Source organism: Aedes aegypti, chromosome 2 (genome assembly GCF_002204515.2).
Source record: "Aedes aegypti strain LVP_AGWG chromosome 2, AaegL5.0 Primary Assembly, whole genome shotgun sequence".
In the NCBI taxonomy this organism is placed as follows: domain Eukaryota; kingdom Metazoa; phylum Arthropoda; class Insecta; order Diptera; family Culicidae; genus Aedes; species Aedes aegypti.
Genome location: NC_035108.1, coordinates 16,446,032 through 16,468,959, shown reverse-complemented (window position 1 = coordinate 16,468,959; position 22,928 = coordinate 16,446,032). Strand labels below are relative to the sequence as shown.

Sequence of the window (22,928 nt, the reverse complement as noted above, 5' to 3'; positions counted from 1 at the left end):
CACTTAGCGATTTGCTTACAATCGCTTGCCCTATGGCCTTCAGCGCCGCATTTTCTGCACATCTTACTTCTGTCGGGACCATTGCAATTCCACGACTTATGGCCCTTCCCGAAACACTTGAAGCAAACTTCAGGAGGCTGTTGTATGCTCAGCCGGCAAACCGACCAGCCTACCTTGAGTATGCCCAAGTTCTTCGCTTTGTTGGCCTCTGCGACCGGCAGCCTGATCGCCGCCACCTGGGTGCCCTGCGGGCCCTTTCTAAGGTGGATGGCCTTACTGGCTATGTCGATGTCACACTGCTCTTTGAGGGCAGCCGAGACCTCCGCTGCATCGGTGACCTCATCCAGATTTTTACACTGGAGAGTCGCTTCAGCAGTAAGGGATCTTACAACAACCTCGTCACCAAGTACTTCTTGTGCCAGTTGCTTATAGACTGCACCCTTTTCCTTGGCGTCCTTCTTTAAGACTAGGATCATTTCACCAATCCTAGTTCGCCTTATGCTTCGCACGTCTGCGCCCAATGGCGATAGCTTCTCTGTGCTTCGCATCGCCTTCAGAACCTCGGCGTATTTTGCTTCCTCCGTTTTGATAACGAGGGCTTCGCCTAAATTCCTACGTTTCGCTGTTTTCGGTTTAGCGCTCTCCTTGGGCTCCGTTTTCGGTTTCCTCTGTTTTTTCTTGTTTCCAACTCGTATCCACGGGTTGCTGTTGCCTTGCGCCCGTGGTTCCTGTGGATGCACTGCCTGGTTCCGGTTAACCCGTGGCTCCTTTTTCTTGGCTTTCTTGGCCTTAGGCTTGGTGTTGGCCTCTCCTTTGTTGCCATGTCCTCTTGATCGCGGTGCTTTGCTCGTGCCAGCTTTTCCGCTCTGGAGGACGGCCGCGTAGGTCACTTTTCCCTTAGCAACCATACGTCTTTTCGCCACGTATTCATCCCCGGAAGCTTCCCTCTTCCGCATCGCATATCGAATAATATCATCAGATATATTCGCGTTGCCTGTGAAGGAAAACACTTCGGTCTGACACGACCTAGTGTCTTTTTGGCCTTCTACCTTGCCAAGTTGTTCCTTGGCTTTCTCGTAGTCCTGCTTTGCAGCTAGGACTGATTGTCGCAATTTCAGTAGACTTGTTTTCAAGTCTTTGCTGATATTTGTTTTGCTCTTAACATACTCGATGATGACATCAAGTTGCTCAGCAGCTACCTGCATTTTAGGGAGGTACTCCCTATTGCGATCCATGGCCTCGATTAGTCCCGGGCCATCGGTCACCACACATGTTGCACTGGAGCGGCCAGTGCCTGCCGTCGTCACAGTATCTAGGCTTTTGCCCACACTGTTTTCAATAAAGTTGGTCGCCTCCTTCCTTGGCGGGAACCTTAGCCGGTTACTGATAGGTCCAGAAGCCTCTCCTTCACATTCCGCTGGTTGTTTGTTTTGGTTGATCATCTCTTATGGGTCCCCCTAAGAGCCGCTATCCGTCTCCGCTGGAATAGTCGCCTTTATGATCCCATGGTTATCTATGCAAGCAGGGAGGCCATGCTAGGGTTGACATAGTCCTTTATGAGGTACTATGTTCAGAGCCGGATCGGCGCAGGTCAGGTAATGGCATCTGAGCCTACTCCCGCCCAGTTGGAACAACCAGGCGACGGATTTGGAACGTACTCTAAGGCCTGCCACGGTTTTACGGGACGGGGGCAGCCTGCGCCATTAACCCACTCGCCGTTTCGGGCCAGTGTCACCCGACCCTACTAAGGGAGTAGAATGTCGCCGCTGTCAGCCTCAAAGCATATTATCCAGTACATATACCGTTACTTGTCCTTTATCGTGCGCTGCCAGTATACATAATTGGGGCCGTACTGGCGTTGGTCCCAATGTGCTCGAAGCACTCCTACTCGTAATTCCATGCCTTGTCCGTTTGTATCGCGACCAGTATGCCATAATCAGGATCTCACTGGCATCAATCCTGATGTGCCGGTTGGCACTCCTGTTAGTTTGGGCTAGGGTACTTTAAGCGGCACCGGTCGCTGTGACAGAGTTGCATTCGGATTTTTGTGGTTTTTATGAAGGTTCATCAGAGCCCACTGCGAACTTCACCACATCCTGGGCAACTCCCCAACTCGCAGAGGTCCTGGGGGGGGGTTCGTTAATCCCCTGGACTTTCGTCCCTGCTGCCCCAACAAAAAAAAAAAAAAAAACGCATAATGCGAAGCCATAAGGGTGAAAAATTTAAACTAATTTACAACATCCTTATAATCCCACCCTTATTTAGCCTCAGGTTTGAGACTGAAGAAGAGAAGCCGATTGTCTCGGAGAAGCACAAGGTCACCTGCACCATTGCTCCGGGTAGCACAGGAAGGGCACAATACTGTAGAGGGCGCCCTGGTACTCCACAGGCTCCGTTTGCGGTTAGGTTTTTTTAGACCCCCCTAACCATTCATTCTTAGGCACGGTAAGCTTAAAGCGACATGAATTAGGGGTCACCTGTGAGATGGACTTTTACCACCGGAACAGGCAGTCCGTAGTGTTAATTCTTAGCCAATTGAAACAACCGCTACCGACACTACACGGCTATCTAGGCTGTTCGGGAAAAGGAAGTTAACATTGATGATTAACTCCTGACGTGCCCAAACAGCCGACACCTAATCTGTGTGGGATAGCCATAATCTCAAAACGCTCGATCAAGAACGTCAATCACATGGCGGGCGGACTTCTCATTCAACTGTCTGGATATAACATATCCCGAATAAGCATCTAGGATTACCACATGATCATGCCCGGCATACTCATACAGATCAATACCAACACGTTGAAAAGGGTAGCAGGGAGGAGAGTCCTAGTGGAGAGGTTCCTTTTGAATATTACGAGTAAACTTTTCACAAACATTACATTCTTTGACTAGTTTAGTGATATCGTTAGACATTCCAGGCCAAAAGAACTGAGCTCTTGCGCGTACAATTGCGTAGATATTTGTGCTTATTCTGCGCGGCGTGTGAGTCGATACGACTCGCTCTCACCTCGAGTGACGTGAGACGACTAATGTTAATCAAGTGGGAGCGAGTCGACAATTGTCACCTCATTCGACTCGTCTCACCTCACACGCCGCGCAGATTAAGCACGATTGTCGACTGCAGTGATGTTGGAATAACCAGACGATGTTCTTTAAACAGCAATCCGTTTTCGAAATGCAGTAAATGACGATGTTTAAAGAAAAGCTGACCAAGATCATCCAGCTGATGATAAGATGGCCAGCCATGATCCACGTAGCAATAAACGATAACGTTCATCGTTGTTCAAAGTTTCTACATAGAGTTTGTAATTATCAGGGGATAAGCATACACTACGAGTTATGGCATGAATCATACCGGAAAGTTCCTCAGACAAATCCTTGCCACCTGGAAGTGCTGCACGAGACAGGCAATCAGCAATTAACATATCCTTGCCAGGTGTATATTTTATGTTCAGCCTAATAGATCCTTGAGTTCTCGTTCCTGAACGTGTGTCCACGACCATTCGACATAATTTCGAGACAGCTCTTTGAGAGCGGTAGTGCGCTTGGACAAATTAGGAATAAACTTTCCAATATATTTTAGTAATCCAATCAGCCGAAGAACATCCGATTTAGTTTTGGATTTGGGCATATCAAGGATCGCAGATATATACGATTGATCAGGTCGTATTTGCCCCTCGGAGATAATATGACCCATGAACTTGACCTCATCAGATCTGTATTGCGTTTTGACAGAATTGAACTTTACGTTATTCTTACGTGCTCGCTCTAGAACAATAGCTAACGTTTTGTCATGTTCTTCAAAATTTTCTCCTGAAATCGCAACATCATCAAAATACACCTCAACTCGTGGGATATCTCCAAATAATTGTACCATACTTTTTTGAAATAGCTCTGGCGCGCTACTTATTCCAAATGGAAGACGGTTCCAGCGAAACCGGCCGAATGGGGTCATGAATGTAGTTAAGTCCGAGCTTTGGCGATCCAACTCCATTTGCCAGAAGCCATTACGTAGATCGAGCACAGTGAAAACGCGCTTTCCCGACAAACGACTGAGGAGATCTTCAGATTTTGGAATAAGAAAATGCTCTCTATAGGTACACGCGTTCAAAGGTTTAGGAGAACCGTTTGGTTTTTCGACTATCTGCATATTGTTCACTCAATCTGTAGGGTAATCTACAGGACTGATAACACCATGCGCTACCATATTTTCAAGTTTCGTTTTAAGACGATCATGCAGACTCATCGGAATACGTTTCTTGTAATGAAGGGATGGAACAGCGTTGTCTTTAAGAACAATAGTACAATAACCTGGCAGCTTACCTAAGCCCTCATATACATCTACATGTGATTCAATGAACTTTTCTCTTTCGGATGGGAAGAAAACCAAGCATTCTAAACTGTCCAAACGCTCAATAAGACCAAAGGCAACACACGATTCACGTCCTATTAAAGGCTCAAACGAATCATCGACAACGAGGAAATCCGCCGTATGAGTTAAACCCTTACCTTCATCCACACACTTTAGCGTAACCGAACCATGTATTTTAATTTCATTAGAACTGTAGTGAACAACATTGAAAGATCGTTTATTTAAAACAGGGATGTTCATACGGGTAATAACACTCTGTGGTATGTAATTAACGTCAGCGCCGGTATCGAGCTTGAAATTAACCGGCCAGTCCTGGATTAGATATCGCTTGGTCCATTTTCCACCTGCCTCCCATTTGACGTTGCATTCGAATTTATTCTATAGTTAGAGATGGATCTACCAGGAAACCTACATTTACTATGACTGTTATTCGCATCCGCTACAAAAAAAAATATCTGCATCAGCCCAGTTTACCATATGCTGCCTGCTTCACGTCGTGCTTAGATCCCGCTGACGAACGCGTTGTACTGGCTTGTTATACCGACATTGCAAGGAACCGTCGTATCAGAGAAATGTCACTATAGAAAACAATTATACATCAAAATATTTTTCAAGGAACCAAAAAATGTCGCTAAAGAGGGCTTTTGTCGCTATTATAAAAGTTGTCGTTATAACGAGCTTCCACTGTAGAAACTTTAGAGACATCTAGCTTGGAGAAAGAGACTAAGAAGAGACTAGACAGGAACCAAATAGAGATCGAATATGGACCAAACAGGAAACAGAAAAACAAAACGTAATCTAATAGGAACAGAAGGTAGGAGACTGATTCTTCATAATATAATCAGCAGATGAATTCCGGCGCACATTTTCTTCGAAGAGAAGAAATTTTCTTCCATAATCCACCAGCAAGAAAATTTTCTTTTCTTCGAAGACAATGTGCGCCGGAATTCGCCTACAGGTCAGACATTTCTATTTTTTTTAATTCCGCGTGACATTGCGATGGTATTACTGCTCGTATTACCGATTTTTTCTTCTTCTTTTTTTTTTTTTAAATTCTTGAGATTTTATGTATTTTCCCAAAGATTCTGAGATTATTGCGAAGGTTGTCCGATCACGGACAATTGACTGATGGACAACTCCTTCCTCTGAAGAGAGTGTCAGCGGGAACAGCAGCTGACGATAGCTCGACTCGATGAATAATTCCAAACAACTCAAAAGCCTTCAAAAAGGCTGTTTTTATGTCGGTGGTCCAAGAGAAACGAGAACTTTCACTTTACTTCTAACGATGTTTATTGCTCGAAGGTTGAATGAAAACTTGTTGTTGTTTGTGAGGGACTTTAACCCATTCTGATGCTCTACGATCAAACTCATTTTCTTTTATACTATTCCACGAAACGCCACCCACCAATCAGCGCAAACCTTGTCGTCATTGGTCGGTGGAACCTAGCAAACATGTTCCTACATGTTTGTCGCGTCTCTTACGCGCAGTCAGGGTGATGCCAGCCGTCGCACTCCACTGCACTGTGACGTCACGCATCAATTTTGACCGGTACTGGTCCTGTTGTTTACAGTTTGGACCAAGTACTTTTTTCGAATCATTTTTAATTTCGTGAAAGTTTGCTGCGAGGAGAGGTCAAATCCACTGCAGATAGCCACGGATCGTATTATTCTATCTTCCTACCGTGGGAAATCGTCGCCATCAGCATGCTGGTGATAGAAATGCGAAGATGAAAAATGATGGAAAGTCCGAAACGTAAACAACAGGACCAGCAGCTGTCAAATAAGTGAGGTTAGGCTCGTCATATGCAGCGCTCTATACATAATAGGGGAATGTGGGGCAAGATGAGCACCCGGGGCAAGATGAGCACCCCTAATTTGTGTCGTTCCTACCGATTTTTTTTTCAATAAATTATTTGGGGTTCTGATGAATATCATTAAATTGATATGATGGCCATAAATTTCAGCTAAAAAATCAACAGCACAACGTAAATATTGTCAAAAATACATAGAAGACCAAAAATTTACTTTTTCATATAAGATTTGTTCATTTAAAAGTGATATTTTTGTTGCGTAAACCATTAAATTCATACGTTTTTGGCCGTATACTTATAGAATAATCTTCTGTAGATAATCAGGAGCAAAAATTTTATCAAATTTAAAACATATTTTAATTGTTTTGATTATATTAATAAATTTACACCCTTGGGGCAAGATGAGCACCATGTTCAAAATTAAGTAAAAGTGTGAAATTATAGAACCACATTTAGCTGTGGGCTTGACTTGCGGTATCCTCTTTGCACAAACATTTTTTCTAAAAACAATATAAACAAACAACAAATTTAATCGATTTTTAAGTAAAATCTTAGGAATCTATGAAAAGTTATTTATTTTTTGATAAAAGTTTTAAAAATTAAGCTAGTTGAAGATAAATACTATCAGATATTATCTTTAATCTTGGGATATTGCAAGCATTGAAAAATAATAGTTTTCTTTAGTAAATTGCATCTTTTTATGGGGGTGCCCATCTTGCCCCGCAGTTTTTTTGACCGATGATAAAAAAGCTATTTTTTTGCGTATTATTTGGAAAACTATTTATCACTTTTTAAAACTTTTAATGGTTGGAGGTCAAAATAATAATGTAAAAGAAAAGGATGGTTACCAATTTTACCAAAATAAGAACGTTTAAGTAGGCTTAAATCGCGCTAATCCTTAGGGTGCTCATCTTGCCCCGCCTGACCCTAATAACCCATTCGGGTGGGTAGTGCGTGTTTAAGTAAGCCGGTGTAAACCGAAAGGGAGGCGACTGCTAAAATATTTACAAACCTTCGCTCTGTATGCGAACAAAGGTTTCTCCAGAAAATCATTAAGTGAATATTTCCCGTGGAATTCCTTTAAGAATTTTCCTAAGGATTTCTCCCAAGCATTTTGTTTCAGATGTCCCAAAAATATAACCTGGATTTTTTCAAGGAGAACCATAAAAAAGTATCTCAAAGGTCCATCGGGAATTTCTCCAAAGATACTCAGATTTTTTCAAGGTAGTTCTGAACTCCAAAGAATTTTCCGGTGATCGGTTTTCTATCAATTTGCTTAGTTATCCTCCAAGAATTATGTTCGGAACAATTTTCAAAAAATCTTCAATATCTCCTGGAGAATCGGTTGAAAGATTAGTGAAAAAAATATCAGGAGGAACTCCTAGTATAGTCTTCCTGAGAAATTTACTGGAGGTAATATCGTTGGAGTGCTCAAGGATTTCGTGGAGAAAATCATCTAAGCATCCTTTGAAAAATCACTGGAGGAATTTCTGAGAGATTTGGTAAAGTAATCTCTAAAAAATATATGGCATATATGCACTACCCTCTACTACTCTACCAGTGCGCCCAGTTTATTTATTCTTAAGGAATATAACACTATCCATCAAAAGCGCTTAGAACGAGCAGAAACCTAAAGCGGTTGGAAAGCACGTACAGGATAATGTGCTTAAGTGTAGCAAGTGCATACCGGACGGTATCTAAAGAGGCCGTGTGCATCATAGCCGGGATGACGCCCATCGGGCTCATCATCAAGGAAGATGGGAGAAGGTATCGAACGTGATTGTTTTATTTTATTTTTTTTTTATGGCTATAGCGGTCATGCGACTCAAAGCTAAAGGAAGTCTATAGAAGCAAATGATGGAAATGAATAGGTGGACGACGCCTATCCACCTATTCATTTCCGTCATTTGCTTCTATCCAGCTTTTTACGATAGCTAATGGCTGCCGCAAACTGGTTCGCTTTCTTGTAGGGATCAAACGATATGACGTTTGGCTTGGGTCAGTTCAATGTTAAACGACCCAAACCAAACGTCAGATGGACTGATCCCTACCAGAAAGCGAGCTAGTTTGCGGCAGCCATTACCGCTTTTAAAAAGCTGGATAGACTCCCTTTAGCTTTGAGTCGCATGACCGCTATAGCCATAAAACAAAATAAAATCAAGGAAGATGTTCAATGCTTGAACCAAAAAGGGTACCAGAGGAGTCCACGACACGTGTAGAGAGAAAATGCTCAGAAGTTGGCAGAAGGAATGGGATAACTCCACTAACGGTAGATGGATGTATCGGCTAATACCAAATGTATCAGATTGGTATGGAAGAAACCATGGGGAAGTGAACTGCCACCTGACGCAGTTTCTGTCAGGACATGGTTGCTATAGACAGTACCTGCATAGGTTCGGGCACTCAGAATCTCTTGCGTGCCTCAAATTGTGCTGGTATGGAGGAAACAGCGGAGCATGTCGTGCTCGATTGCCCCGTTTCATTTTTGTGTGGTCGCATGCTCGCTACATGCGGAGGGGTCATGTTTCCCGAGTCCCGACAATATTATAGAGAAAATGTTACACTCATATTATGTTAGATTAGAATTGCAGCGCCTATGGCACGCCGACCAAGAGTTGGCTGCAGAGGATTAGCCCTGTCGAGGCTGGTCTCTTGTAACATTATTTAAGTCGTCTAGTAGAAGCAGTTTGCTTAAGCTACTTCTGCTACCTGTGTTGTGCTATAAGCACTGGCCCCTCCCAGAAGAAATACTGTAAGGTGGTTCCGCGGAGATGAGGGTCTGAGGCCAAGGGTCATGTCGATGCACTGTACAGTGTACAGTGTACACCACTTGAGCAATTCAAACAGAATTGCTCAAGTACAGTGCATGGGCTGGTTTAGCGGGTCGTCATCCCCACACTCCCTGAGTTACCTTTTCAGGGGGTCTGTTTGCAGACACCCCCCTTGTTAAAAATAAACAAAAAAAAAAAAAGACGGGGAATGCAACGTGCAAAGTGATTTTCGGGTACTTATGTCTCACTGAAATACTAATTTCGACGATTCCAGATGCAGAGGTATTCTCAGTAACATTTTACTAACATTCCTTTCCTTTTCCCAAATTCTAAATGAACCTTAGTTCGTGACCGATCATGATTTTAGCTAATCTTAAGCTCTCGAGTGCATTGTGAATGGTTAGCTTATCCCAAGTAACGTCCCTTCTTTGCGTATACAATTAAATTACTTCTTTACTCATCTCTATTGTTCCGTTACAGACCCACCCAGCTAATCGGCTCCGGAACCGATTCGGACTGGCGCAGTTTCTTCAGCAACTCCTTCGAAGTCAACCAGAGTTTTCCGCGCATCACCACCAATCTCCGGGAACGTCGCCGTCGGGATGAAGACCAGCGCTGGCCGCTGAATACGCCGTTACGTTTCCATCGAGTTGCCACTCCTTACGCTGCCACCACCGGGAAAGCCAAACATCAACGGTCGGCTTTCATGGATCGCGTCCGGGTAGACGGGGCCAACGGGCTGCGCTTCACAGCGTTCCGTCCCAAGGGATGCCTCTCACATGGCGTCAATTCACCGTACAACAATTCTTACGTGGCATCGACGTCCGAATCGATAGGTCGTCTGCCGAAGAGTGGCATCAACCCGAACAAGGCGGTTTTTACGATCGACAGCAAAACGTCGCAGATTTTGATCGTAAACCGCAATGCGTGCGATTTGCTAGGTTACAGTTCCAAGGAGCTGTGCGAAATGCAGTTCGCCAATTTGTTACCAAATAAGAACAAGATGCATGTCTCTGCGCTGGCGGAGGGACAACTCAATAGTGAGGACGGAACTGTGATCATACTTAGCGGAAAGGTCGTAGAGCTGTGCACCAAGTCCGGTGAGAACGTGGCTGTTTCCTTGTGGGTGAGGCAAATCGATAGCGAGTCAAGATGTTTAGCAGTTGCCGAACCTGTTGAGAGGCGAGTAGCCCAGTTGTTGGTGGACAAAAGTGGCTACATTATTTCCGGGGATTACGAAGCGTTGCTGTTGTTTCAATTGGATTCGATAGAAAAGTTCAATGGTATGGATGTAACGCTTTTGATTCCGGCGATTCAGTTGCCCGACGCGGACGGGAGCATGATTGCCAAGCACATCCGGAAGCAGAAAGCAACCGGGAAAACGGCGGAAGGAGTCGCTTTTCCTCTGTGCCTGATGATATCGCATCACGATTCCGGAACGGACACCACCGACAGTGGCTTATCGAATCCGAACCAGCTGTACGTGATCACCATTTGGGTGTTCACCAACATCTCCGGGTTGATCGTGATCGACGAGAACTCCGTCATTGAGTCGTGCAACCATCATTTTTCTATGCTGATGTTCGGATATCCCCAGAATAAGATCATTGGAGAGCATATAACGAAGTTGTTGCCGAACTTTGGTCAGGAGTGCGATTATCTAGGTTTTATGAACCGCAGTCGAAATGCAACGTTATCGTCGCTGGATAATGACGAGTCGGAAACGGAGACGGATCACGTTGATTTCGAGAACAAGGAAGAATTTATTCATAATGCTATCAATAATATGAAGAGCACGTCGGATGTGGCTTGCAGTCCGGTCAAGGAGACGAGAAAGGTAAGAGTCTCCATTGGTAAGGGAAGGTCTCTAATGCTTCTCGTTTAGTCAAAATGGTCTCTAAAGTCACTTCTAATTCTCCCAGTGAATAACCTGCTTTGAAAATTTTCCAAAATGCTATCCTAGGATTTTATTTAGAGATCTTTCCACCAATTTCAATTTGAAAAATCCATGTTGATTTCTCGAAGGTATGTCGAAGGAATAACCCTCATTTTTCATGGTAGCTTTCGTGAGCTTGTTTCATGCTTCTATTATAAATGTGCTATATAGTATGCAACACATTTTTATCATGACAACAATAGGATTGTTACTTGTACTTTGTTACTTTTGTTCCACAAAATATGAACAGTTCAGTTATCGCTCAGCTTCTGAGACGCGAAGACGTTTTTACGACTGCGCTCCTCATTAGTCAGGCCTATTTTTTCTGATCGTTTATCGACATTACGTAGTGCCGCGTCGCGTGTGTGGTGATTACGCGATGAGGCGAGAAAACACCTTCCACATCGATTACTCGAGCTTCCCCGTGAAGCCGGCATTCGAAAAGGTGCACGGCTTTTGCCGCACAGTTCTCGGCCTGAAGAAGGAAGATGTGCTAAGACTACAGTGCAGTAGAGGCGAACAATGTGCATTCGTCAAGGTCAGCGACCTGACGCTTGCACAAAAAATAGTGGACGAACATAACGATCGACACGAAGTGGAGTTAGATGGGAAGAAGCACAAGCTTCGATTAACCATCGAAGATGGAAGTGTTGAGGTGAAGGTCCATGACCTCCCCGAAAACGTGACGAAAGAGAAGATCGTGGAGTTCTTGCGTGCGTTCGGTGAAGTGATCTCAATCCACGAACTAACGTGGGGAGAGGGCTACGAGTTCGCCGGCGTACCACTCGGCATATGGTCGGCCCGTATGCTGTTAAACCGAAACATTGATTCGTGGATCACCATCGATGGGCAGCCGGCGTATGTGGTGTACAAGGGGCAGCTTTTTTTTTTTTTTTTTTTTTTATATCTTTATTTGAGTGTATACAAGGGGCAGCTGATATCATGCAAGCACTGCAAAGAGCAGGCACATTCTGGCATATCTTGTGTCCAGAACAAAAAACTTCTGGTGCAGAAGAGCTACGCCAATGTAGCAAAGCAGAGTGGCAACCGTCCGCCACCGAAAAAATCGTCCGGTGTGAAACCACCGAGAACAAAATCGGTAGGTCCAACCGCGCCATCACTCACCTCGTCGGCTGCTTTTCCCGAGCTGCCGAAGCCCCCGAGTCGGACCGAACAGTCTGTCTAGGTGACGAAAGCAAAAAGTCAATCCGACAAGATTGATTTAACGGCGCTCCCCAGCCCGCATCAACAACGCGCGCACGGTTCGTCGTCGTCTCACCGATCGACTCAACAAGCCACCGAAGCTACCCAACCTAATGTTGCTGTGGTGGACTTGTTCAAAAAGCCGATCCATGCGCTGCGATCGCACAGCAAGAATGCCAACGGCAACGAAACCGATGAATCGACAGCATCTACGAGCAGCAGGCGAAGCAGAGGCCGACCACCCGGCAAAAAGCCACGCCGAGAAGACGATGACGACGAGCAGGATGAGGATTCCCAATCGTAATGGCTCTCACATCCTACAATATCGCGTCCATCAACATCGGCACCATCACCAATCCCACGAAAATAGCAGCGCTGCGCACCTTCATCAACAGCCAATGCCTCGATATTGTGTGTCTGCAAGAAGTGGAAAACGACCAGCTCTCCTTGCCTGGCTTCGTCGTATACACGAATGTAGACCACACAAGAAGAGGAACAGCTGTTGCTCTGAAGGAACACATTCAAGTCTCTCACATCGAGAAAAGCCTGGATAGCCGCCTAATCGCTCTGCGAGTGCATGATACCACGATCTGTAACCTCTACGCTCCGTCCGGCTCTGCTCAGCGCGCAGCACGGGAGGATTTCTTCAACGGCACTCTCGCCTACTATCTGCGCTATGCCACTCAGCACGTCATCCTCGCTGGCGATTTCAATTGCGTGCTTCGAGCATGCGATTCGTCCAGCCCCAATACCAGCCCTGCACTCAAAACTGCTGTGCAGCAACTGCAGCTCCACGATGTGTGGGAAAAGTTGCGCCCCCGGGATGCCGGTTTTACGTATGTTTGCCGGAACGCACAATCGCGCCTCGACCGCATTTATGTGAGCAGTGGTTTGCGGGAGCACTTGCGTACCGCGCATACGCATGTCTGCTCATTCACGGACCACAAAGCGCTGACACTCCGTTTTTGCCTTCCCCAGCTTGGACATGAGCCCAGCCGTGGTTTCTGGTCTTTTCGACCGCATCTTCTCACCGACGAGAACGTTGCCGAGTTCCAAACACAGTGGCAATATTGGACTCGGCAGCGCAGAAACTACGGCTCATGGATCGAGTGGTGGATTTCGTACGCAAAGCCAAAAATCAAAACCTTTTTCAAGCGTAAATCGCGTATCGTCTTTGACGAATTTCACGACGCACATCAGCGTCTTTATGCGGAGCTCCGGCTAGCGTACGACGGGTACTACCAGCATCCCGAAATGTTACCCACAATCAATCGATTGAAAGGCGAAATGTTGGCGCTTCAGCGTAACTTTTCGCACATGTTTATGCGAATGAACGAGACGCACGTGGTGGGAGAACCCGTCTCGATATTTCAATTGGGGGAGAGACGAAGGAGAAGGACCGTCATCACCCAGTTGCAAACGGAGGAGAATGAGACCGTTGCTGAGCCAGCAGCGATCGAAGCAAATCTGCTAAGCTTCTTCTCACGTCTCTACACGGAGGAAGCCACAGCAGAAAATAACAACGATGACGGGTTTACATGCGAGCGTGTGATCCCACCCAATGATCCCATCAATCAAGCCTGCACGGACGAGATCACCACTGCAGAAATCTTCTCTGCCATCCGAGCGAGTGCCCCACGGCGTTCCCCCGGCAAAGATGGTATCCCACGGGAATTTCATTTGCGTCTCTTCGACGTGATCCATCGATAGCTCAATCTCCTGCTCAACGAAGCACTAGCAGGAAACCTTCCCCCTGCTTTTGTGGAGGGCATCATCGTGCTGGTGAAGAAGAAGGGAGGCGACAACACGGCCCGATCGTATCGACCCATCTCGCTGCTCAACAGCGACTACAAACTCCTCTCGCGCATTCTCAAAACCAGGCTAGAGTGCGTCATGCGAGCCCACCACGTGCTGAGCGATGGGCAAAAATGCTCTAATTCGGAGCGAAACATCTTCCAAGCCACTCTCGCACTGAAAGATCGGATTGCGAGTCTCCGTCACCACCGGCGCACCGGCAAGCTTATCAGCTTCGATTTGGAGAACGCTTTCGATCGGGTTCGCCACTCATTCCTGTTCGACACCATGTGCTCGCTCGGCTTCAATCGGGATCTCATCGCTCTTCTCTCGCGCATCGCCAGCCGATCCACCTCTCGGCTGCTCATCAACGGGCGTCTCTCACGTCCGTTCGACATCCAACGATCGGTCCGGCAAGGTGACCCGTTGTCCATGCACCTCTTCGTGCTCTACCTCCACCCCCTGGTGTGTAGACTCGAGCAAGCATGTGGCAATGATTTATTGGTCGCATATGCCGACGACATCAGCGTCATCGTGACGTCAGCCGGGCAGATAGAATTAATGAATGAAATATTCACCCGGTTCGGGACTGTTGCCGGCGCGCGTTTGAACGTGCGTAAAACTGTGGCGATCGATGTCGGGTTTTGCGAGGGTAATTTAATAAACACCCAATGGCTGCAAACAGCCAATGTTGTCAAATTTTGGGTATTACCTTCGCAAACTCGATTCGATTAATGACCACCCTTAATTGGAATGCGCTGGTGGGAAAATTTACGCAGCAAATGTGGCTGCAATCTTTGCGTACACTGACGTTACAACAGAAGGTGATCATGCTGAACACGTTCGGCACATCGAAGCTGTGGTACGTTTCATCAGTATTGCCACCGCTAGGAGTGCATACGGCAAAAGTCACCTCCACGATGGGTGCCTTCCTGTGGAGAGGAATCCCCGCCCGCGTCCCAATGGTACAGCTGGCTCGCAGCAAGGAGAATGGAGGACTGAATCTCCATCTGCCAGCATTCAAGGCGAAGTCTTTGGCAATCAACCGACATTTAAAAGAGATCGATTCCCTTCCCTACTATAAATCCTTTCTATTCCACGATCATCCCCGCCCAGTAATCTCAATAGACCATCCTGACCTCAAAATAATCCTGACAAACTATTCCCACATTCCACCCCTTATCCAAGAAAACCCCTCCGCCGATCTCATCCACCGGCATTTCGTCTCCCAAACGGACATGCCCAAGGTGGAACGAAGTCATCCGACGATCGACTGGCTCCGTGTGTGGCGTAACATCAGCGACAACAAGCTCTTCTCGGCGGAGCGCTCAAAGCTCTACCTGTTGGTGAATGAGAAGTGGGAGCACCGAAAACTGCTGTTCGTGATGCGAAGGGCAGATGATGAGTTTTGTACGCACTGCGGCGGACAGCAAATTGAAACGCTCCGGCATAAATTTTGCGACTGTGCTCGTGTCGGCCCGGCTTGGACGGTCCTACAGCAGAGACTTGCTGCGCTAATGAATGGATGGAGACGACTCTCGTTCGACGACTTGATGCGACCGGCGTTGCCCGGTATTAGGAGAGCAACAAGAGTGAAGATACTAAAATTGCTTATAAAGTACATCTGTTTTGTTGATAATGTTAACGGAATGATTGATGTAAATCAGCTTAATTTGCACCTGGACCTAGAATTTTGAAATTGTACATAACTGTTTTTGTAAAACTTCAAATTGACTAGCAAATAAAACCTATTTTACTATATAAAAAAAAAAAAACAGTTCGTCACTATAAGTGTCGACATAAACTCTTGTGCAGGTTCTCGTTGTCTTTAGAGAACTGATGACTACTTGAACTGAGGTTACATGAATCGCATCACTTACCAAGGTGAATCCTTCCCATGACAACCATGGAAATGCAGAGGTAATTTCGGTCTCTAGGGACAATGCGTCCATTCCTTTCCCGATGACCGTAGGGCCGTGGTCGGCGCCGTTATTGACTTTATTATGATTAGAGTTCACGAAAGTGTGCATTTTAGATGGAAAGCTACACCCAAGCTACATATGTTGATTCCTTGGGCAACTTCAATTATTCTGACCAATTACGGAGTAGCAACTGCGAATTTTACTCAATTTTCAATACGCCATTTATAACGATCAGTTATAATTGGAATTCCTAAAAATTAAAAATATTCATACAAAAATTGGGTTGGATTTTCTTAAAAAATCTTATGACAACTTTAATCTCCTAATTTCCGTTTGTATTGTTTTCCAGTATGGTCTCGTTTTGATTTCCGTTCGGTCTCTTTTTGTTTTATCAATTGTTTTTGTTCCATTTTATTTTCGTCTCTTGATCTCTTGATGTTTTTGCTTGTTTTCCAGGTGTGCTTAGACTTTACTACAACCTCCACAAGTAATAATCGATCCGACGTGACATCCTGCTCTGCATCACCAAATGTAGTTACCGATCAATTGGCTGTCGAAAATAGGTCGCAAAACAAAATCGAAGCCACTGAAACTAGTGGCTTATTCAGCTCTATAGTCGTTAGCTCTGTGCCGGAAAATCTGCTCTACGCGGAGAGTAACAGCGAGAACAATCGAAATTACGCTAATCTGTCCAGTTCGGCCAGTTGCAGTGCGTTGAAATCGGTTGCTGCATCGTGTGCAATAAAAGAAACTCTCATCAAACCACCGGCACTGGAAGACTGTTCAAATTTGGTCGATTGTGATTTGCTAACGCCCGTCAACGAATGCCTCAATTTACTGAGCGGTAAGAACAATTCTGCAGAAAGTCCCTCCAAGGAGCAACTCTACACTTCCGAGGACATCAATTCAGTGCTGCTGAAGCACTCTACCAGCCATGACTATTCTGCTCCTCTGAGTGCCCCTCCGACCGTCACCACACCCCGCTATATCAAACCATATGAACTGGCGAAGACGATGGTCACTTCTACCCCCGACCAACAGAAACGACACTCGGCAGTTGGGACACTTCCCGTTCCGAGTGGACCCCGGAGGTCAATCTATTCGGATGGGAAGTATCGCGGAGAAGCCATCCACTACGACGGAAATGTGATCGACATATTATACACCATTTCAAACCAGACGCTGCCCTGTGGCCGGAAGGTCTACTGCATCTGGGTGAGCCGAGATCCGGATTCGTCGTACAACAATCTCGAAGACGAGGACAAACACCAGAATCTGACGCTGACGTTCAACAGCATAACGAGTACGGTGGATAACTCCCTTGGACAAGCGATCAAAAATACGGCGGCAGCGCAGCATTCGGAACGACCGAGCTCGGTTTCCCGCATGTCACAGTGTGACGAGGATTTGACCCACGGAGAGTACAGCAAGTACTACACGCTGGTGAGGCACATTGGGAAGGGTGCGTACGGGTACGTGAAGTTGAGCTACCGGAATTCAGACAGGTAAGTGTCATTGTGTTCTTTGATATGATATGTTTGGGCATAAAATTTACATCAATCAAGACAAGGAAACACTGGTGTTGGTACAACATTTTGCACAAGCTTGAGATTTTATCATGATAATTATTTATTAGCGATATTTTACACTAAGACAGTGCATTCATGTCAGATCCCAATCTTGAAATTAAAATCATACATTTGAAGATGCCATAATGTACTGATAAAATTCAACATGATAGTCATCGAACATTGAGTCATTGAACTAAACTTCTTGCGATTTGTCATCGGAGCGCAAAACCTTTACAAACGATAATGACCTGCAATTTTTTACCTTCGCTCATGCAAGAAAGATGGTAGTCAGTAGTACCTACTTTGCACGTAAGACTGCCTAGGTACACCAGAATAATGATGCCAGCAGCATGCTTCCGAAAATACCACGTGCTGGCTGATGGTTTTGATATCTAAGATTACATAGATGTCAGAACCTTTCGAGGTCCTAGTATCGACTTCAATATTCATCGCTTGTCAACTGATAGGAAGGCTGTGCAGTACCTTAGCAGACCTTACCTTGCATACACGAGCAGTTGGAAGCAATCAACATTCCTGGAAATGTCAATAGTGTTCGAGTACTGAACTCCATTGAAGATCCCCTCCAATTTGATACCACCAGAGATACCAATTTTATGATCAAATTCAATTAGTTTGTAGTCTAATAAAAGTTGTAGATTGTGTGCTTTAATAAATGTTTAGGGGTCTATTTTGTAATCCGAGCGAATTCACGTGACTCGTCTGTAGTCATTGTCGATCAAAGTAAGCATGCATATTTCAGTTCACCCGTCGACTCCCATGAACCTATGCACGAGTTCACTAATTTGAAGTTTGAGCGGTGCCAAATTCACTGGTTACCATGGCCACTTAAATAACACGGCACCGCTCAAACGTCAAATAGTGAATTCGTGCATTAATTCATAGTAATCCAGTCACATAGTGTGACAACTGTCGATAAACTCGAGTGACAGAGCCAAGTCGAGCGGAATTTTTGGTCGACAGTGACTCCAGTCGAGTCGTTTTTGATCGACTCGACTTATAAAATAGGGCCCTTAATGTGTAATGGACAGGGATTGAATCCTGAGAAAATTGAGAGAATCGCTCACGTATCGCTCTCTGTAACTATCATAACATGCTGCACGTTATGAGAGACTGTTTATCGTATACTGCTACAACTTTGATCAGATTGGGGGGATAGTAGTGTATGATAAAACCCCTCTAAACATGCTCCAAGCCTGGGGGACACTATTGCCATTGGAAGTTCGTGGATTGTTTATCGTGCCAGTAAAGAAAAATACCTATCCCCAACGGTAAACAAGCGAGTAAAATGGGTTTTATCATCGCTCTCTCTTTGGGGCTCTCGCTCGCTGCTTCCATTTATCAGACTTGTTACACTGTCTTAGGGTGTAACAAGTCTGATAAATGGAAGCAGCGAGCGACATGTCAGGTCAAAGTGCAAAAACGAAACCAATTGCCTGTCAAAAAAGACCACTTCTCATACACTCAAAAAAAATCCACACGTCAAGGCTACGTGAAAAATCACGTAGAACCTGGAAAGATTCATTTTTCAAAAATTCATCTGTCAAACGTAACAATCATCGACACACAGGTCAACATCAAATGAACTGCCTATCGTTCTTACTGTCGTTCCCTATCACCCTGACGTGAAAATCACGTACTCAGCCAGGTTCATTTTGACAGATGAATGTTGCGTTCATTATTATGTTCTTCTTGTGTCAAGATGGCGTCTATAGAGCTTAGTGACATTTGAACACACGTAGACTAGCATACGCTCGTCATACAGTTTGTTTTTGTTTTCCTCAAAGAAACTTGCACACGCTTTCCAGACTCATCAAATTGCATATGGAAATATTACCCAATTTGAAAAATTTACACTCGGATTCTGGGTGTTTTTCGAGACAGAGTGCATATTGTTTTCCTCTAAGGTTCACAACTACATCTACACTAGGGCACCCATACCATTGGGCGTGATAACCACTATAGACTGATGCACGTGTTCACTAATTTGACGTTTGAGCGGTGCCGAATTCACTGGTTGCCATGGCCACTTAAATAACACGGCACCGCTCAAACGTCAAATAGTGAACTCGTGCATTGGTCCATAGAAAAACAACTGCAAGAATTGCTAAGTGAATTAAATATTGCGGGCCATTTATTGGGAATATTTGATGGTAAGAACGACAAGAAATTAAGTTGAAACTTTATAATAATATGTGTTTTACGTTTTTTGCATAGTGTGGAGTTGATTTGACGGATTTGTTGACGATTACGGCGGATCAAATCCGCACATCCTTGGAACCCACACAAATCAAGTGGAGGTATTCGGTTCTCTACGAATTAATTTCGTCCTGGCGAACACGAAACGTAAGCCAATAATTATACTACAAATATATTATTCTTACTAATTTGTTGCTTCTTTTTTATGTTTTTTACAGGAATAAAAAATCAACGATTTAGTAGTCAAGCTACAACCGGGCTACCGTTTGCGCCTTACGGGGAATGTTTTTTACGACGGAACTTCCCTTGGGTCTAACAAAACCTCAGCAGGAACGAGCACCAGCAGCGATCCGGCCAACCAAGCCTCTTCCAATAGCAACTCGGGACCAATTGCGGCGAGTCCCGTAATAATACCATCGGCAGGTGATACGACCGCTACCACTGCAGTTGATCAGGTTACGTCGGTGGAAATCGGAGAGCATCAGTGTAAACGCGAAGAGCAAACCCAAGAAGTAAGCATAATCGCAGTGTGCTGGAGAAAAATAATATTTATGTTAAAATCACTCGTTGTTTCCCATCGCAGGAACAGGCTAACCAGGGATTCACCGGAGAGGCAAATATTGTCCCGTTATTTGCTGAATTCACCGATGAAGTAAAAAAAATGTTTACCTATAGTAGAGGTTTTAAAGATTGACTTGTTTGAGCTTCCCAGTATCAGTGCATAAAATTAGTGATAAGTCGTATTTTAAAGTGAAGAACAGTTTCTATGACTAATGTATGTGCAATGTATTTCAATAAATAAATATAGATGTTATGTTGTAAGAGATACTTTGAACGTTTATTTCAATATTTGCATTATTGCCCTTCTATGGACAGTAATGTAATTTTTGAAACAAGAATAAATTTGAAAATATTTAGAACAATATAATAATGTTGATAGAAATCAACCCAAAAGAATGTGATTTATATCTTAATGTTTAATACAATGCACTGGAACTCCCTTTACGTTTTATCAAGTCGCATTGTGAAATCTACTGAAAAAAACACATAACAACCATCGGGTATCGGGATGGAATGAAGGAAGTTCATCAGTTCATGCGTTCATTCATGGTTACCTTTGATTAACGTAAGAGCTACGTGAAAAGTGCGATGGAAAAAAACCACGTATGTTTTCACGTAGCCTTGACGTGTGGATTATTTTGAGTGTAGGCCTATTCAAATGACGTCTCAAATCTTCTTCTTCTTCTGGGTTTGCTGATGGGACCGGTGACTGTAGACCATATGCCCAGTGGGTTTTTCGTTGCTTTATGTTTTTGATGCCAGCGCAGTCGGGCACCACGTACTTGATGATGATGATGATGATTATTTAGCCACCATCAGCGCAAGGATTACCTATGGCTGCAGAATCATACCGGGATGGAATGATCTACCTGATGGTTTGTTGTAGCAGGGCTAGTTAATATCTTTGAAGACCTTTGGAAGACAACACTAAGGCTGTTTTCTCATGACAAAAGGCTGGCGACCCCACGCACTTTCATCCAGTCAACAGTTCAATTAACTCCCTTATGCTACCCCTCCCCAATACCCAATATATAGTAATATATCATATATAGTGTTATTAAAGTATCTTACCTCTTTGTACCCATGTTCGTTGGCTTCGTATTAAGATTCATCATCCGTGGTCAGAAGTACCATCAGTGCACCAGTTTCCGCTCATGTTCCAGTAGCCCGCTCACACTGAAAAAAGATAAGTTTACACAACGAAAATTTGAAAACTTTGGCCGCTATACAATTCAAATCGACGAATAGAATCATACTGTGGACATTTTTTTGTGTATTTACTCAAATTACCTTACTTTTTGAACTCGTGAGCGGGCTACTGGAACATGAGCGGATACTGGTACGTTGACGGTATATCATAACAAATCTTACTGTTTGGTTCTTGGCAGTAAGTTAAATCACATTCAATTATTTGTGTACATATGTTACTCTATATTTATTCTTGTATATCGTCTTCTTTTCTAACAATGCTTCCCTGTCATCACATATCTACTCGCTATCTTCTCTATCCGAAATTTCACTATTGCTGTCCTTATAAATTTCTTCTGCTTTCTTTTTAAGTTTTTCTCTATCCGTTGCTAGTTCTTTCCACTTGCTATTTGTCATGTCTCGATATCTTGAAAAATCTTGCTGTAACGTATCTTTCCATGTGAAACTAGGTCTTCCCTCCTTTTTAAAACAGAACTTAAATTTAAAAGCAGATTTCAGTGGATGCTTATTTGGCCTCCTGATAATGTGCCCATAGTAATTCAACCTAGCCACTCTAACTCTTCTATTGATAGTTTTTCCGCTCATCTCTTTTCTCACATTGAATTTTCCCTTTACTACTCTACAGTTATTCCATATATCTTTCAAAATTAGTTTCTCATATTTGGCTAATTGTAATCTACTACGTTTTGTAAGTGTTGATACTTTTGTGCCGTATTGTATAGCTGGAGCAATAACAGTTTTGTATATTAGTTTCCCAATATCCCATGACGGTTTGAACGTTTTGCAGTCGGGCACCACGTACTTGGGCACAAACTCAAGCACTCGAGGAGTAGTTTATTTACAAGTCCAATTTCACTTTTCTCAGAAAGTGCACCACGTCTCGAAAAGTATTCACGTTGTTTGATTTGAAAAGATCGACAAGTGTCCAATATTTGCCATCGAAGTCGTACTCCGAACGGGTTATAGCGTACTTGTTACAGTGTAGAATTACATGGTCTGCCGTGTCTTCAAAGTCTCTGTTGGAATAGTAGGCAATCAGCCGTAGTTTCCATGTCACTAAAAGTTGTTAGGAACCCCTAGCAACGTACACAAGCTGTCTGTGAAAATTAATATCTATGCATCAGTTGTATTCCGCACACCGTGCAGTCAAGATCGTTTCCCAATAAACTTAGTTTTCTTGTAAATCCATGTTCGGCCACTTCCAAGTACCGATCTGTCCCTCAAGAGGTTATGGGCACCAGCGTGAAGGATGTCACTTGCAACATTCCGTTGCTGCATGGAAGTGGAGTGGATTTCCAGAATTGGAGCTATCGGCTGTTTCTTGAAGCTAAGAATGTCGCGGAAGTTCTCACCGGAGTGGCTCCGGAAGCAGAAGCCGAGAAAGTCAAGTTTCAAGAAAAGGATCGGATCTCAAAAGCTTTACTGGTAGGATGCCTTTCGGACGAGTGTCTCGAAATCGTTCGAGAAAAAGCGACCGCTAAGGAGATGTGGACCAGTTTAGAAGCTACGTATGCGAAGAAGTCCGTTGCGAGCCAAACAATAATCAGGAAGCAACTGG

General features: G+C 44.4%; 1 protein-coding gene and 1 long non-coding RNA gene across 3 annotated transcripts in view; both read left to right on the top strand.

The window, feature by feature from the left end:
* The window catches only part of LOC23687890 (PAS domain-containing serine/threonine-protein kinase), a 78,643-nt gene that overhangs the window by 17,257 nt on the left and 38,458 nt on the right, over nt 1-22,928 (top strand). For both annotated transcript variants that reach the window (XM_021840020.1, XM_021840018.1), the window contains exons 3-4: nt 9,438-10,794; nt 16,269-17,317. In XM_021840020.1, the coding sequence (XP_021695712.1) occupies nt 9,438-10,794; nt 16,269-17,317 (2,406 nt within the window). The remainder of the gene's footprint in view (nt 1-9,437; nt 10,795-16,268; nt 17,318-22,928) is intronic.
* LOC110675347 lies at nt 19,432-19,748 on the top strand. The gene is made up of 2 exons (XR_002499393.1): nt 19,432-19,554; nt 19,619-19,748. It is a non-coding gene; the product is annotated as an uncharacterized LOC110675347 (long non-coding RNA).